We start from the raw sequence: 19,104 nt of genomic DNA on the forward strand, positions 1-19,104 counted from the left end.
TAGGCATTTCCTGTTTTGTTTTTACATGTGTTACTTGAATGTCAAACCAGGTAATAGAAATGACCTGTCAGTAGTTACAGTCGACACTGACACATACTTTAATGCAAAAGTAAATTAAATATATCGATTTATTTGTGAACCTTATAATGTAACACCTGTCTTCCCATTTGCTCACTCTTTAAAAGGTATGCTGTGTTCTCGTAATTCCGTGGCTCTTAATTGCCAAAATTGCACATGCGCATTTGATGTTAGGTATTCACATGTTGTTTTTTAACCAAAAGTAGCTGCAACCTTTCAATATAACCATGCTAAGTCAAAAAATCAACAAGATATGACAGAAGATGAAAAATCTCACCTCATGTATGTTGACTTACATTGGTCTGGATCAGCTGGCAGCTTCTCGTTGAATCCGTGGCTCTGATTGGCTAATTGATGGTCGCTATGGTTAAGGGTACCTTGACAAATTACACTGCTTAGAATTTAGTTAGGGGACTGCTTAATGTGTTGCTACAATTTTGTCATAATCGGTTTGCATGTTTGTATTTTAATTAAAGTTTTTGTATGCCACCATCTTTTTCCTTAGCACTGAAAAGTTTTTTTTCAACATTTCCATATTTTTAAGTAAATAAGCTATACTAACCTGTTTATTGCGCATTTTAGATGCTCACAAATCTTTGTTTACTTTTCTGAGAAACTTGCATGAACTTTGGACATGCGCGGCAGTGGCACAAGTGTAATTTTGAGAGCCACGGAATGAACGAGAAACCACGGAATATCGAGAATTAGGTATACTCTGTCACTCTGGCTAGATTATTTCATCAGCATTAGATTAAATTGAGTAAAACAAATGAATATTTTGTTTATTTGCTTAACTGATTTTGTTCCATAAAACTAAAAATTGAAATTAAACTTGTAAATTTTTAAATTTGGTAAAGTTCCAGCGGTTGTCATCAGTAAGGGGTGTAACTGTTTTAAGTTATGTAACCTATTTCAGTTACTTTTTCAAGCATTTTATAACATTGTATTATAGTTATAAAATATAGTTAACTCGGGTAAGTTATTCAAAAAAAGTATTTTTGCTGTTCTCGCAAAGTAACCTTTAAAGTGAAATTAGTAGCAAACTGTGGCTAATCAAATTCTCTTTTAGTCTGATCATGACCTGATCAGCATAATGGGATGTGAAGAGTTTTTTAGCTTTAAAACCTTTGCGTAAACCTTTATCAGCCTTGCGTAAAAAATTTTACTGCATAGCTAGAAAGATAAAAGTTCAAGGATTCAGGAAATAATTGCATTGGTCTCATTCAAAATGAGGAATTGGCACAGGAGGGCTTTGTAATATTTTATGATAACTGAAACAAGTTATGAAAGTATAAGCAGTAACTCAAATGGGTTATGAACTGCAATAACTTGAAACAGTTACACCCCTGACTGGTCATTGCACACAACAAATAGTTTTGAGAAACTGGACTTGTACGAAAACTGTTCACCAATTTCTGAACCTATTTCCAAGTCCAAAAAGGGTCATAGTTCAGCCAAAATTCTTGACAGAGTTTCTTGCCTGTAAATACAGACTGTTGTAATAAACAAGTGATAGAAGTTTCAAAGCCGTATGTCAAACAGTTACACAAAATATGAACTGGTATGAAAAGCTTAACCAAGAGTTGTAAGTTAAAAGGGGCCATAATTTAGACAAAATCCTTGATGAAGTTATATATTCTTGCCTAAAACTGGATATGGTAATGGTTCACAAGTGTTGAAAGTTTCAAAGCTTTATGTCAAAAGGTTTTGTCAAAATAAGGGCTGGTACAAAACACTTAACCAAGGTGTGATGCAGACGCGGTTGCGAGTAGGATAGCTCTCCTTATTCTTCAAATAGTCGAGCTAAATAATACTAGATTAAGTTTCTTTGAATTTGAAAGCAGAGAAACTATTATGTTTATTAGCTTTCCTCTATAACCTAAAGCAAGTTGTTTATCGTGTTCAATTTAATCAGTTTCAGAAGAGTACAACAAAAAACAGATTTTGATTTTCTCTGCTATTATTTTACTTGGGTTGCATTCTTTGCTACCAAAGATACTTCTTACAGACTTTATTCTTTACAATTAAATTTTTCTATGTAAACAATCTAACTTTGTAACTCTCTATCTGGTACTGTCACACATCTCTTCCCTGGTCTTTCCAGTGTTATGGACACAAATGCTTCCCATGATTTGTGAAGGGAAATATCAAAATTTTACTAGGAAAGTTCCAGCAGATAGTGAGAGAGTGAAGTAAAAGCAGATAGCATCTTAAGTGTAAATAAGGTAGAAGTGAGAAAAAGTTAAAAGGTGTTAAAAACACCCTTTACTGACCTGACCTTTAAATGAGACAGCCTGCTTAAAAAGACTCGAAGCTAGGCATGGCAGCAATGTGATGAGGCATATGATTCCATAGCACTGCAGCATGAAGAAAAAAAGAGAACTTGCAATAATCTGTGCCAAACTGAACTTGGCAGAGACAATAATTTTGCAGGAGGCAAGTAATCCTAACAAGCCTTTGGAGATAAGGGGGAAGTTACATAGTGGAGGTGATATTGTAAATCTCATAAAACATAACAGTGTTTCTGTGGAGGAACCCCAGTGATGCTGTTGTTAATTTTCATGTGTGTGGTTAGAGGAGTTTGTTTGTTTTTTGTTTTTTTGGGTTTAACGCCGTTTTTCAACAGTATTTCAGTCATGTAACGGCGGGCAGTTAACCTAACCAGTGTTCCTTGATTCTGTACCAGTACAAACCTGTTCTCCACAAGTAACTGCCAACTTCCCCACATGAATCAGAGGTGGAGGACTAATGATTTCAGACACAATGTTGTTTATAAAATAGTCACTCACGGAGAACATACGCCCCGCCCGAGGATCGAACTCATGACCCAGCGATCCGTAGACCAACGCTCTTACCTACTGAGCTAAGCGGGCGGGTGGTTAGAGGAGGGAAGGGGGTGTATATGTCTGTGCATTAAATTGTACATACTTCGACAACAGCACTGACATCTTGTTTTTATTCAGCAAGAAACATTTGAATCTAAATAGTAGGGGAAAGGGAAATTATTATGGTAGACTTTCAGGTATTCTCACATTTAATAGAAACCATTCCTTGTGTTCTATGCCTACTTGAATTTTTATATGTCCGTCTGAAAGATGGGACATATTATGGGAATGCCCATGGTGTCCACAAACTTTGTCCGGAGTATTTCTTCTTCATGCATGAAGGGATTTTGATGTAAATTGGCACAAATGTTCATCATCATGAGGCGGAGTGTCTTGGGCAAGAACCAGGTCCCTAGGTTTAAGGTCAAGGTCACATTTAGAAGTCAAATTCAAGAATGACTGTCCGGAGCATTTCTTCTTCATGCTTGGAGGGATTTTGATGTAACTTGGCACAAATGTTCACCACCACAAGACGTAGTGTCATGTGCAAGAACCAGGTCCCTAGGTCTAAGGTCCAGGTCACACTTAGAGGCCAAAAGTCAAATTCAAAAATTACTTTGTCGGGAGCATTTCTTCTTTATGCATGGAGGGATTTTGATGTAACTTGGCACAAATGTTCACCACCATGAGACAGAGTGTCATGCGCAAGAACCAGGTCCAATGTCAAGATCACACTTAAAGGTCAAAGGTCAGATACAAGAATGACAACTTTGTCCGGAGCATGTCTTCTTCATGCATGTAACTTGGCACAAGTGTTCACCATCATGAGATGGAGTGTCATTCACAAGACCTAGGTCTAAGGTCAAGGTTACACTTAGATGTCAAAGGTCAGATACAAGAATGACAACTTAACAAGCTTTTGACGGGCATATTTTGTGACTATGACACCTTTGTTAAATTTATGTGGTTTATGTATGTACAGGTAATAACTAGAGCTATCACTGAAAGTGATGAATGTAAACCCCCCCCCCCCCCCCCCCCCCCCCGCACACACTGACACAGTACATGATTGCAATTTGATGCACACAAGATTGCATAATTATGTGGACTGTATGTATATAGACTATGTAATAGTATAGTAAATTGTGTGCAAGGGTTCGGGAGATTAGGCGTGCACAGGATTGCATATGCAGACTATGTATAATATAGTATATTAACAAAACACAAAGTCCCATAACTGTGCAGAATTTTTTTCTGAAAGAACCTAACATGAACCATGCACAGCTACTGTTGTTACTGATCACTTGTGTGAAGTTTCATTAAATTGTGTCAAGGGGATGAGGAGAGTTGGTGTGCACAAGATTGTGTCTATGGACGGACAACCTGAAATCAGTATACCCCCTTACAACTTCATTGTTCGGGGGGTTAAAACAAATGAACAATCCACTGTTTCATTTATACAACTACATGAATGAGATGATCAAAGACATAGTACTTATTGACAGCAAGTTCTGATCCATTTTTTAGCTCACATGTCACAAAGTGACAATGTGAGCTTTTGTGATCACGCAGCGTCCGTCGTCCGTCCGTGCGTGCGTAAACTTTTGCTTGTGACCACTCTAGAGGTCACATTTTTCATGGGATCTTTATGAAAGTTGGTCAGAATGTTTATCTTGATGATATCTAGATCAAGTTCGAAACTGGGTCAACTGCGATCAAAAACTAGGTCAGTAGGTCAAATAATAAAAAAACCTTGTGACCTCTCTAGAGGCCATATTTTTCATGGGATCTGTATGAAAGTAAGTCAGAATGTTCATCTTGATGATATCTAGGTCAAGTTCGAAACTGGGTCAACTGCGATCAAAAAGTAGGTCAGTAGGTCAAATAATAAACAAGAGGACCATGATGGTCCTGAATCGCTCACCTTTTCCCACATGACCCAGTTTTGAGTATGACGTTGTTTTTTCTACTATTTGACATAGTGACCTAGTTTTTGAGCTCATGTGATCCAGTTTTGAACTTGACCTAGATATTATCAAGATAAAAATTCTGACAAATTTTCATGAAGATCCATTGAAAAATATGGCCTCTAGAGAGGTCACAAGGTTTTTCTATTATTTGACCTATTGACCTAGTTTTCGAAGGTACGTGACCCTGTTTTGAACTTTACCTAGATATTATCAAGGTAAACAGTCTCACTAATTTTCATGAAGATCTCATGAAAAATATGGCCTCTAGAGAAGTCACAAGGTTTTTCTATTTTTATACCTACTGGCCTAGTTTTTGACCGCATGTGACCCAGTTTTGAAACTGACCTAGATATCATCAAGGTGAACATTCAGATCAATTTTCATGAAGATCCATTGAAAAATATGGCCTCTAGAGAGGTCAAAATATTTTAATAATTTTAGACCTACTGACCTAGTTTTTGACCGCAGTTGACCCAGTTTCAAACTTGACCTAAATATCATCAAGATGAACATTCAGACCAATTTTCATACAGATCCCATGAAAAATATGGCCTCTAGGGAGGTCGCAAGGTTTTTTTATTATTTGACCTACTGACCTAGTTTTTTAAGGCATGAGACCCAGTTTCAAACTTGACCTAGATATCATCAAGGTGAACATTCTGACCAATTTTCATGAAGATCCATTCAAGGGTATGGCCTCTAGAGAGGTCACGTTTTTTCATTATTTGACCTACTGACCTACTTTTTGAAGGCACGTGACCCACTTTCGAACTTGACCTAGATATCATCAAGATGAACATTCTGACCAATTTTTATGGAGATCCATTCACAAGTATGGCCTCTAGAGAGGTCACAAGGTTTTTCTATTTTTAGACCTACTGACCTAGTTTTTGACTGCACATGACCCTGTTTCGAACTTGACCTAGATATCATCAAGATGAACATTCAGATCAATTTTCATACAGATCCCATGAAAAATATGACCTTTAGAGAGGTCACAAGGTTTTTCTATTATTTGACCTACTGACCTAGTTTTTGATGGCACGTGACCCACTTTCGAACTTGACCTAGACATCATCAAGATGAACATTCAGACCAACTTTCATACAGATCCCATGAAAAATATGGCCTCTAGAGAGGTCACAAGGTTTTTCTATTATTTGACCTACTGACCTAGTTTTTGAAGGCACGTGACCCACTTTCGAACTTGACCTAGATATCATCAAGGTGAACATTCTGACTAACTTTCATGAAGATCTCATGAAATATATGGCCTCTAGAGAGGTCACAAGGTTTTTCTATTTTTAGACCTACTGACCTAGTTTTTGACCGCACGTGACCCAGTTTCGAACTTGACCTAGATATCATCAAGATGAACATTCAGACCAACTTTCATACAGATCCCATGAAAAATATGGCCTTTAGAGAGGTTACAAGGTTTTTCTATTATTTGACCTACTGACCTAGTTTTTGATGGCACGTGACCCAGTTTCGAACTTGACCTAGATATCATCAATGTGAACGTTCTGACCAATTTTCATGAAGAAATTTTGAAATATATGGCCTCTAGAGGTCACAAGGTTTTTCTATTTTTAGACCTACTGACCTAGTTTTTGACCGCACGTGACCCAGTTTCGAACTTGACCTAGATATCATCAAGGTGAACATTCTGACCAATTTTCATGAAGATCTTGTGAAATATATGGCCTCTAGAGAGGTCACAAGGTTTTTCTATTTTTAGACCTACTGACCTAGTTTTTGAAGGCACGTGACCCAGTTTCGAACTTGACCTAGATATCATCAAGGTGAACATTCTGACCAATTTTCATAAAGATCCCACAAAAAATGTGATCTCTAGAGTGGTCACAAGCAAAAGTTTACGGACGGACGGACGCACGCACGAACGGACGGACGACGGACGACGGACGCTGCGTGATCACAAAAGCTCACCTTGTCACTATGTGACAGGTGAGCTAAAAAACCTTGTGACCTCTCTAGAGGCCATATTTTTCATGGGATCTGTATGAAAGTTGGTCAGAATGTTTATCTTGATGATATCTAGGTCAAGTTTGAAACTGGGTCAACTGCAGTCAAAAACTAGGTCAGTAGGTCTAAAAATAGAAAAACCTTGTGACCTCTGTAGAGGCCATACTTGTGAATGGATCTTCATGAAAATTGGTCAGAATGTTCACCTTGATGATATCTAGGTCAAGTTCGAAACTGGGTCACATGCCATCAATAACTAGGTCAGTAGGTCAAATAACAAAAAAACCTTGTGACCTCTCTAGAGGCCATATTTTTCATGGGATCTGTATGAAAATTGGTCAGAATTTTTATCTTGATGATATCTAGGTCAAGTTCGAAACTGGTTCAACTGCGGTCAAAAACTAGGTCAGTAGGTCTAAAAATAGAAAAACCTTGTGACCTCTCTAGAGGCCATACTTTTCAATGGATCTTCATGAAAGTAAGTCAGAATGTTCACCTTGATGATATCTAGGTCTTGTTCGAAACTTGGTCACGTGTTTTTAATAACTAGGTCAGTAGGTCTAATAACAAAAAAGCCTTGTGACCTCTCTAGAGGCCATATTTTTCATGGGAACTATATGAAAATTGGTCTGAATGTTCATCTTGATGAAATCTAGGTCAGGTTTGAAACTGGGTCAACTTCAGTCAAAAACTAGGTCAGTAGGTCTAAAAATAGAAAAACCTTGTGACCTCTCTAGAGGCCATACTTTTGAATGGATCTTCATGAAAATTGGTCAGAATGTTCACCTTGATGATATCTAGGTCAGTTTCGAAACTGGGTCACGTGCCTTCAGTAACTAGGTCAGTAGGTCAAATAATAAAAAATCGTGTGACCTCTCTAGAGGCCATATTTTTCAGTGGATCTTCATGAAAATTGGTTAGAATTTTTATCTTGATGATATCTAGGTCAGATTCAACACTGGGTCACATGAGCTCAAAAACTAGGTCACAATGTCAAATAATAGAAAAAAACAACATCATACTCGGTTTAAAACTGGGTCATGTGGGGACAGGTGAGCGATTCAGGACCATCATGGGCCTCTTGTTTTATGGAGACAGGACCCTGGTATACAATATCAATACATGTATATTCTCAATGATTGAAATCCTATTGAAGCCTTCAGTGTCATTCTTGGACTTAGGATACCGTTGACTGTCTATCATTCCACAGCTGCTTTACAAGACGGAAAAACTGGACATTTACTCAGTAAGTTTGTTTTTTGAATTTTCAGATCTGAAGAGGCCCAAGTTTCAACCATGTCTGCACCACCAAACAAACAAGAACGACAAAAATGTTACGTAGCCAGGGACGCTCATTTCAAGTGTCTGGAAGAACACAATGATGATATATATAAATGTACAGCTACGTTAGCAGAGTTTGAGAAAAATTGTCCTAAAATGTGGGTTAGTAACTTGATCCATTCATTTAATATCTCCCCAAAACTCTATTTTGACATTCCATAAAATTTACCTAATCTCTTTTAGAAGTCCTACAAAAACTTTTGTTATGTGATTTACCTTTGTTCTTGCAAAACATCTCCATCTAATGACGTAAATGAAAATGTTTTTTTTTTTTTTTTTTTTGTTATGGTTCTTCCAAATAACTTCTGAACCTCATGCCATATTCTGAGTAATCTCGAAATACATGGGTTTTCTTTTCCTTCTAAACTTGCAAGGCATTTTCCATTTTTTGTTTACTCAGTGGCCTAGAAATTAGTGAAAAATTACAGCTTTCCAGCTTGTAAAATGAACAGTAAATGCATTTGTACCTCAGATTCTTATATCTGTCCTAATGTTCATTTTTGTTCTCTTGACTCATTTACAGGTAAAGCACTTTGAACGGACTCGGGAGCGACTGCTGTTAGACAAATTAAGACAACAGGGAAGGGCAGCTTCGAATTCATGATATTTATTAAATTAGACAATCATCTTTGCTCTACTTCTTACATCATAGAAAACGTTTTACACAGAAAAGGATCTTCAGTATGTGAGGGACCTTAGAATTAACTGGTTGTGTTGAAGTATGACAACACACCTAATATAAGTCAAATTGCGAAAATGAAGGAAAGCAGTTATTCTTTAGCATTGAAAACAAAACATTGCCTATGGACCTAAAATCAGAGCATGCTGAATATACTGTGAGATTCTTACCCATTTCCTCATCTTGGACTGCGAACTTGAAGCTGGATTTTGTTGACATTACAAAGAGGGTCATGTGTCTAAAAACATGATTTCCAAGGAAAGTTGACACAAATAAATGTGTTTGTACATGTATATGTTTTAAAAATAATTTTTTCAACTCTTTCATTAGAGGCCCATCTAGCACAAGGTCTAGAAATATTGTCAAAGAAGGGTACTGTAAAATCGTACATTTTTGTGAGGCTAAAAGTTAGCTATCATTTAAAGTGGAATTGATTTATGTGGTAAAGTATTTGATACATATCCAACGTCTTAAATAAAAGAATTTGATAACACTTCCATCACAAGTATTCAATATACTGACAATAGGTGAAAATAAATCCCTCACAAAAATGTACGATTTTACAATATTCTTAAGGATGTGATACATAAATGAAGAAAAGTATTATAAAAACAAGAAGAATGTTTCATAATTATATTTACAATTATTATTTACATGATGTAAAACATTAACAAATACTTTGCAGTGATACATTTTATAAATAACGATACCTCTTGAACATTTCATCTTTTGCATAAATTAAATTTTTTATAATAAAATGCAATGTATACATTGTTTTCATTGTTCGCTCCATAATAAGTGAAGTCCATGTGCTGGTATTCATAGAATTTTCCTGATATAGGGTAGAGGCAATAAAATGAAATCTTCAGTGTAAAGAAACAGAAAAGGAGGGAGTTTAGTGACTGACCATGGTTTCTCAATGCTGAAAATTTCTCTCCATAGCCTCTGTCCAAGTTTAAGTGTTTTCCTTACTTTTACTATGCAGCTCTAAAACACTCAGCCTCTTACTACCATTAGAGGGTACTACAGAAGAATAAATACTGAAAAAAAATTAAAATGTCTGGCATGTGATTAGTTGAAAAAGTTGGGTTAATATTACTTAAGTTAATTAAATAGATAATACCCATATTTCTCTGTAACAAACAAAACATTACGTAACAAGAGCTCGGCCAAGCGGGGCATTATACGCCCAAAGGGTTACATCAGATGGGAGCAAAATTTAAAGAACTTAAAGAGTGTGAAACCCAAAGGACTGGAACAACAAAGGGAAGAAATTCCAAAAAAATTCCAAGTCCACAAAAAAATCATTATCTGGTAAAGGTATGTCAAAATACACCTAAAAATTGGAGGTATCATCCGTGATGTACCACAGAAAAGTGGTCTCGTTTTTTCCCTACGGCCAATAATAAAAAAAGTTTCAAAGCTATTTATAGTAACATAAAAGGGAAGTAATTCAAAACAAGAGGACCATGATGGTCCTGAATCGCTCACCTCTTCCCACATGATCCAGTTTCGAGTATGACGTCGTTTTTTCTATTATTTGACATAGTGACCTAGTTTTTGAGCTCATGTGACCCAGTTTTGAGCTTGACCTAGATATTATCAAGATAAAAAAAATTCTGACCAATTTTCATGAAGATCCATTGAAAAATATGGTCTCTAGAGAGGTCACAAGGTTTTTCTATTATTTGACCTATTGACCTAGTTTTTTAAGGCACGTGACCCAGTTTCAAACTTGACCTAGATATCATCAAGGTGAACATTCTGACCAATTTTCTTGAAGATCCATTCAAGGGAATGGCCTCTAGAGAGGTCACAAGGTTTTTCTATTTCAAGACCTACTGACCTAGTTTTTGATCGCAGTTGACCCAGTTTCAAACTTGACCTAAATATCATCAAGATAAACATTCAGACCAACTTTCATACAGATCCCATGAATAATATGGCTTCTAGAGAGGTCACAATGTTTTTTCATTATTTGACCTACTGACCTACTTTTTGATGGCACGTGACCCACTTTCGAACCTAACCTAGATATCATCAAGATGAACATTCTGACCAACTTTTATGGATATCCATTCACAAGTATGGCCTCTAGAGAGGTCACAAGGTTTTTCTATTTTTAGACCTACTGACCTAGTTTTTGATCGCACATGACCCTGTTTCGAACTTGACCTAGATATCATCAAGATGAACATTCAGACCAATTTTCATGAAGATCCATTGAAAAATATGGCCTTTAGAGAGGTCACAAGGTTTTTCTATTATTTGACCTACTGACCTAGTTTTTGATGGCACGTGACCCACTTTCGAACTTGACCTAGATATCATCAAGATGAACATTCAGACCAACTATCATACAGATCCCATGGAAAATATGGCCTCTAGAGAGGTCACAAGGTTTTTCTATTATTTGACCTACTGACCTAGTTTTTGAGGGCACGTGATCCACTTTCGAACCTGACTTAGATATCATCAAGATGAACATTCTGACCAATTTTCATGAAGATTTTATGAAATATATGGCCTCTAGAGAGGTCACAAGGTTTTTCTATTTTTAGAACTACTGACCTAGTTTTTGACCACACGTGACCCAGTTTCGAACTTGACCTAGATATCATCAAGATGAACATTCAGACCAATTTTCATGAAGATCCATTGAAAAATATGGCCTTTAGAGAGGTCACAAGGTTTTTCTATTATTTGACCTACTGACCTAGTTGTTGATGGCACGTGACCCAGTTTTGAACTTGACCTAGATATCATCAAGGTAAACGTTCTGACCAATTTTCATGAAGATCTTATGAAATATATGGCCTCTAGAAAGGTCACAAGGTTTTTCTATTTTTAGACCTACTGACCTAGTTTTTGAACGCACGTGACCCAGTTTCGAACCTGACCTAGATATCATCAAGGTGAACATTCTGACCAATTTTCATGAAGATCTTTTGAAATATATGGCCTCTAGAGAGGTCACAAGGTTTTTCTATTTTTAGACCTCCTGACCTAGTTTTTGAAGGCACATCACCCAGTTTCGAACTTGACCTAAATATCATCAAGGTAAACATTCTGACCAATTTTCATGAAGATTTTATGAAATATATGGCCTCTAGAGAGGTCACAAGGTTTTTCTATTTTTAGACCTACTGACCTAGTTTTAGACCACACGTGACCCAGTTTCGAACTTGACTTAGATATCATCAAGGTGAACATTCTGACCAATTTTCATGAAGATCCATTGAAAATTATGGCCTCTAGAGAGGTCACAAGGTTTTTCTATTTTTAGACCTACTGACCTAGTTTTTGATGGCATGTGACCCAGTTTCGAATTCGACCTAGAATTTACCAAGATGAACATTCTGACCCATTTTCATAAAGATCCCATGAAAAATGTGACCTCTAGAGATGTCACAAGGAAAAGTTTACGCACGCACGCACGACAGACACCGCGCGATCACAAAAGCTCACCTTGTCACTTTGTGACAGGTGAGCTAACAAGAGCCGTCACTAATGGTGACAAATGCCCCCGCAGCACCTTGACCTTTGACCCCAAAGTCAGTAGGGGTCGTGTACTCAATAAGTACTATCAGCATGTGACGTTTTGAAGGTCCTGGGTGCAGTGGTTCGCGAGTAAAGTGCCTTCATGCAAGAAGTTAACGTTGTGACGAACGAATGAATGAACGGACGGACAGTTGAAAACTAATATGCCTCCCTTCGGGGGCATAAAAAATTTACTGTAAGTGAACAAAAGAGGGATCTGCCAAATAAAAACAAGAGCACTGCAATGCAGAGCAATAAACACAAAGCAGTCATATATGACCTTTGACCCGTAAGTGTGACGCTGACCTTGAAGCAAGTCATCCGGAACACGTGCTCTGCACGTCGTCTCATTTGTGCCAAGTTTCTTTGAAATCCTTCAAGCAGTTCAACAGTTACAGAGCAGACACGAAATTGCTAACGAACGGACGGACATCAGCGGCATTACATAATACGTCCCTTTAGGCATATTAAAATCAAGATGTACCAAATAATGTTATTCATAATTTCTTCTGTTTTTATTAAATGTTGGTATAAGTTATAAAGGGGCATGCATTCAGGTGAACATCACAACTTTTCTTTCCACAGAGCATTATCTATGAAATACTGGTACCAAATTTCTCATAAAATATATATATTATTTTAGTTAAAGGAGGTTAATCTTATTTTCATCAAGGATCATATTTATTTGAAACTTTAACATTTACACTATGTTGTATTCACAGAGTGCTAGCTTCAAGTTAGATTTTCACTGGAGGTTTAACCGTTTTTTTTAAACATCTGATTCTTCCTATCCCAGTTGCTAAACCAAGTTTGAGATATTTAGCGCAAGTATAAATTTAATAAACATACATTCCTTAGGAATGATATGGATATACAAAGTGTCAATGAATTGCATTTACAGTTATATATTTATATTCATTTGAAATGTAAGTGTATATTATTATCATTAGCTCCTTCTGCCTATCTTGGTTTCGCAACCAAGAAAGACTGAAAATAAAATCAAATTCTGAAGCTACATGCCATTTGAAAACTTGGCTTTTCATTCATATGGTTGAAATATCCCAATATCTAAGAAATGCAACTGTAAAACTAGAAATTATAGTGAAATCAAAAGAAATAGTCAGCTTGTTAAATACTTTCATAGTAAGGGGAGGTAATTACAAAATTTCATAAAACATTTCTAATAGGGCTTTAAAACTCTATGTAATGGGTATTACTGTTAAATACTTCTACAACAGAAATGTTGCTTAATTAAGACTGACTACTTTTAAGGCACTGGCCTCCAGATCGTATGACAACAAAAAAAGAAAAATTTTAGGTTATAGGCGTCATGAAATTAATGCTATATTTCTTAATAAAGCTTTGAAACTTAATTACTGACAGACTATATGTTGTGGAAACACATGAAAATTAGTTGTTACAGTAACTTTTACACTGAAAATTGAAATGAGTTTGAAACGCTGTACTCGAGGTAAACTGCCTTGATTGTAAACATCTACATATAATGATCATTAAATACATATTCCTCTGTGGTGTATTGGTAAAGACAGCGGGAATGTTTTTATTTTTGCGGCAGCCTGGGTTTCGATTCCTGACACAGCTATTTTTTTCATGATCTGAAATTTTTAAGATAGTTTAGAAACAAAAACTCGCACTGTAATGTTGATAATATGACCGAACTTCAATTTTAAAACAAGAGGACCATGATGGTCCTGAATCGCTCACCTCTTCCCACATGACCCAGTTTTGAGTATGACGTCGTTTTTTTCTATTATTTGACATAGTGACCTAGTTTCTGAGCTCATGTGACCCAGTTTTGAACTTGACCTAGATATTATCAAGATAAAAATTCTGACCAATTTTCATGAAGATCCACTGAAAAATATGGTCTCTAGAGAGGTCACAAGGTTTTTCTATTATTTGACCTATTGACCTAGTTTTTGAAGGTACGTGACCCTGTTTTGAACTTTACCTAGATATCATCAAGGTAAACATTCTCACTAATTTTCATGAAGATCTCATGAAAAATATGGCCTCTAGAGAGGTCAAAAGATTTTTCTAATTTTAGACCTACTGACCTAGTTTTTGACCGCAGCTGACCCAGTTTCAAACCTGACCTAGATATCATCAAGATGAACATTCAGACCAACTTTCATACAGATCCCATGAAAAGTATGGCCTCTAGGGAGGACACAAGGTTTTTTTATTATTTGACCTACTGACCTAGTTTTTTAAGGCACGTGACCCCGTTTCAAACTTGACCTAGATATCATCAAGGTGAACATTCTGACCAATTTTCATCAAGATCCATTCAAGGGTATGGCCTCTAGAGAGGTCACAAGGTTTTTCTATTTCAAGACCTACTGACCTAGTTTTTGATCGCAGTTGACCCAGTTTCAAATTTGACCTATATATCATCAAGATAAACATTCAGACCACATTTCATACAGATCCCATGAAAAATATGGCCTCTAGAGAGGTCACTACGTTTTTTCATTATTTGATCTACTGACCTACTTTTTGACCCAGTTTCAAACTTGACCTAGATATCATCAAGATGAACATTCTGACCAATTTTTATGGAGATCCATTCAAAAGTATGGCCTCTAGAGAGGTCACAAGGTTTTTCTATTTTTAGACCTACTGACCTAGTTTTTGACTGCACATGACCATGTTTCGAATTTGACCTAGATATCATCAAGATGAAAATTCAGACCAACTTTCATACAGATACCATGAAAAATATGGCCTTTAGAAAGTCACAAGGTTTTTCTATTATCTGACTTACTGACCTAGTTTTTGAAGGCACGTGAACCACTTTCGAACTTGACCTAGATATCATCAAGATGAACATTCAGACCAACTTTCATACAGATCCCATGAAAAATATGGCCTCTAGAGAGGTCACAAGGTTTTTTATTATTTGACCTACTGACCTAGTTTTTGAAGGCACGTGACCCACTTTCAAACTTGACCTACAAATCATCAAGGTGAACATTCTGACCAATTTTCATGAAGATCTCATGAAATATATGGCCTCTAGAGAGGTCACAAGGTTTTTCTATTTTTAGACCTACTGACCTAGTTTTTGACCGCACGTGACCCAGTTTCGAACTTGACCTAGATATCATCAAGATGAACATTCAGACCAACATTCATACAGATCCCATGAAAATATGGCCTTAAGAGAGGTCACAAGGTTTTTCTATTATTTGACCTACTGACCTAGTTTTTGACGGCACGTGACCCAGATTCGAACTTGAACTAGACATCATCAAGGTGAACGTTCTGACCAATTTTCATGAAGATCTCATGAAATATATGGCCTCTAGAGAGGTCACAAGGTTTTTCTATTTTTAGACCTACTGACCTAGTTTTTGATGGCACGTGACCCAGTTTCGAACTTGACCTAGATATCATCAAGGTAAACATTCTGACCAATTTTCATGAAGATCTTGTGAAATATATGGCCTCTAGAGAGGTCACAAGGTTTTTCTATTTTTAGACCTACTGACCTAGTTTTTGATGGCACGTAACCCAGTTTCGAACTTGACCTAGATATCATCAAGATGAACATTCTGACTAACTTTCATAAAGATCCCACAAAAAATGTGACCTCTAGAATGGTCACAAGCAAAAGTTTACGGACGGACTGACGGACGCACCCACGCACGGACGACGGACGACGGACGCTGCGTGATCACAAAAGCTCACCTTGTCACTATGTGACAGGTGAGCTAAAAAGATCATTTTTAGTCAAAATCTTGAGGTCAGTGCCTTAAGAAGTAATCTGTAACAATTGTAAGTCTTTTTTCTAAAACATAAATCTGAAGGTGTGCCCCTTTAAAACTTCACATTTAAGGTAGTTCTGCATGTTTTATTAACCAGAAGTGACAGTCCTGAAACCTTGAATAATGCCCAGTAGCTGTTACACGTGTAGCATAAATATTGCTGAGAATCTGTTATACATGTATCTTTTAAGTATCAAATAGTCGGCACAACCATCTTTCTTAAGGTTAATTTTGACAATAGATAAAATAATTCAAAATAATACAAAGTACAGTATTAAACATTTATAAAATTATAAAATAAGTAGCACAGTTCGTTATGAAAACTGATCAAAGGACCAAAGTTTTCAAATTAATTTAACAAAAAATTAAGCAAACAGCCCTATCCTTTTTATTAGCTGGATTTCCACTGGATAAAATGGTGCTTTGAAAACGTATGATTAAATTGAAACTTCTATGTCGTAAAATAATATTTCAAACATGCAACCTACCATAACAGCTAATTTCACAATTAAAAATTCTTATCCTGTCTATGCTTTGAGATGAAGTCACATAATACAATTATTAAAATAATAATAAAGATACATTTAAGGAAGTGACAACTGCCACTGATACACAATGCACCAAAATCTACTTTCTGTTAATATGAAAAGATTCATTACAAATACCATTTCTTTATTCACACTTGATAAATGTTTCTAAAAAAAATCCTTTTAATGGTGCAACTGACCAAAGGTTTCTAGAAACCAAGATTTACATTTTTTAACAAAATAAGAACGGCTGTCAGATTTACAAACTATTGTTAACTCGGATAATTTGAATACTGCCTTTTCCTCGTATTAATTGTCAAGTCTCAGCAAAATCCCTGTATAATGTTAACTGTTGGATCGCTGGAACTAATGATACCTTGAACAAACTTTACCGTACCCGTCAAGTTCGAGTCAAGTAAGTTTGACTGTAATTACAAACATTTGGATACAATTGAAACAAAATATAATGAAGTGAATGTAGTTTCTTCTTGTGATATTTTTGAGTTAGAATAAGGTGACACGTCACAGGGTGGCAAAATGTGCATCAAGATCGAAACTTGAACCAAGGGCCTCGAGATACCATTCTGAAGTTTCTAGGCTACTTCACACAAAATCTCCCCAATGTCATAAAAGTTCTACACAATGACATATCAAGATAGTATAAATATTCGCCAGTTTTCAATCTATAACAGCCCAATTCTAAATCCAGAATGTATCTCAACTAATTTCATGTTCATATAACACACTGTGTCACTGTGAGTGTTACAAAATCTCACTACTTTTTTATATCAGTTTTGTAGGTTAGTCACTGCCTACAACTCTTGTCTGTCATTTCATGGAAATGTCATGTACTCCTTAACACACTGATCATTCATCACACACGAAGAACACATTGACATCTATAGCACCTGCAATTAAAACAAACATATCCATTTGATTTCTGACCTCTATGTTGCTCATTCGTCATTATATTTGTACTAATAACAGAATAAAACCACCATATTAGTTTACACTACCATGTTTAGTTGCGATTTACCACGGATGTTAAAATTTGGTTATTTTTATAACCAGTTAACTGAATAAAATGTGCTGCATATTTTAAAGTTTTTACAAAAGATCCATGCTTTTTGTGCCTTACTTGTAATCTATGAACACTTTATAGTAAAACTGGATATCATTCAAATAATGCCAATGCAGTTTAAAGGCACTGTATTGCATGCAACTATGTACATGACTTCATAAACCACCATTTAGGGTTTGTTCTATACCGCTTATCTATATTGAGCACAATTCCTGCGTTTTATGAAGATCAAGCCTCAAGAGTGATATGATCTGTCCTTTTGACCTAGTTTAAGACCTTTGGTAACCTAGTTTTGATCTTGATCTAGATTTAAGAGAGACAAACATAGTGTTAACAAGTTCTGGTCATGATCTGAGCTAGTGACCTAGTTTGAATTTGACCAAGATTTCACAGAGACAAACATCCTGACACAATTTCATGAATATCAAACGGAAAATGTTGCCTCCAGAATGTTAACAAGTTTTTCCTAAGATTTAACACAGTGTCCTAAGTTTTGATCTTAGGTAACCCAATTTTTAGCATGACCTAGATTTCATTGAGACGAACATACTGAGAAAGTTTTAAAACCATAAAACAGAAAATGTGGCGTAGTGACCTAGTTTACCACCTCAGGTAACCTACCTTTGTACTTGCCCCAGATTTCCTAGAGACAAATATTCTGACAATGTTTCATAAAAATGAGGTAGAAAATGTGACCTCAAAGAATGCTAACAAGGTTTTCCTATTAAATGACATAGTAACCCAGTTATTGACCCCAGTGATAGTCATTTAAGATTTTACAGTGGGTAATATTCTGAGTTTCATTAAGATTGGACTAAAACTATGACTTCTAGAGTGTTAACATCAAATTGTTGACGGCAGATGGTGGACATCATTGTGACCACAATAGCTCATCTTGAGCACTTTGTGCTTGGGTGAGCTAAAAATAAACATTTTGGGGACTGGTCCAATACAAATCACATAAGGAATTGTCATAAAACATGAAATGTGGGTAAAAATTAGTTATGAAAGTACACAGATTGGGGAAAAGTGAGTCATTAAAACATAGTTTGAGAACTTTGGTAGATTATGGTGATAAGAAACTTGTCCTTTCATAGGACCCATTCAAAGAAGTGAAAAAACACTGAAGGGGTGACTACTGTGATGAAAACTGAAAACTTGCATCAAGCAATAATGACTATTACCTTTTAGCTTCCCCTCATCTTACTTGTATCGTCTGTTTATCTGCAAAAATAACAAATAGCAGTATATAATCATGCAGCATGAGCAACAAGAGCTTAAGGCAT

At 36.2% G+C, this 19,104-nt stretch overlaps 2 protein-coding genes across 3 annotated transcripts in view; one reads left to right on the forward strand and one right to left on the reverse strand.

Annotated features, from left to right (window-relative positions):
- On the forward strand, positions 1 to 9,591 carry LOC128554996 (cytochrome c oxidase assembly factor 6 homolog). The gene is made up of 3 exons (XM_053536339.1): positions 1 to 109; positions 8,131 to 8,302; positions 8,724 to 9,591. Exons 1-3 carry the CDS (start codon positions 102 to 104, stop codon positions 8,802 to 8,804), a joined length of 261 nt encoding a protein of 86 aa, XP_053392314.1. The 5' UTR covers positions 1 to 101; the 3' UTR covers positions 8,805 to 9,591.
- Positions 9,499 to 19,104, reverse strand: part of LOC128554995 (breast cancer metastasis-suppressor 1-like protein-A) — a 20,883-nt gene continuing 11,277 nt past the window's right edge. The window contains exons 8-10 of one of the 2 annotated variants that reach the window (XR_008369752.1): positions 19,003 to 19,042; positions 14,353 to 17,645; positions 9,499 to 10,572 (exon numbers count right to left, since the gene is read on the reverse strand). Coding sequence is in view for 1 of the 2 variants with exons in the window: in XM_053536337.1 (XP_053392312.1) it covers positions 19,017 to 19,042 (26 nt within the window). In the remaining variant the exon portion in view is untranslated. Of the gene's footprint in view, positions 17,646 to 19,002; positions 19,043 to 19,104 lie in introns of both variants that reach the window. The other variant, XM_053536337.1, reaches the window with a different exon arrangement.

This window comes from Mercenaria mercenaria, unplaced genomic scaffold (assembly GCF_021730395.1).
Source record: "Mercenaria mercenaria strain notata unplaced genomic scaffold, MADL_Memer_1 contig_927, whole genome shotgun sequence".
Taxonomy (NCBI): Eukaryota; Metazoa; Mollusca; class Bivalvia; order Venerida; family Veneridae; genus Mercenaria; species Mercenaria mercenaria.

Coding starts and splice junctions, on each gene's coding strand:
- LOC128554996 (XM_053536339.1), top strand. Junction 8,303..8,723: donor AAAATTGTCCTAAAATGTGG/GTTAGTAACTTG, acceptor ACTCATTTACAG/GTAAAGCACTTTGAACGGAC.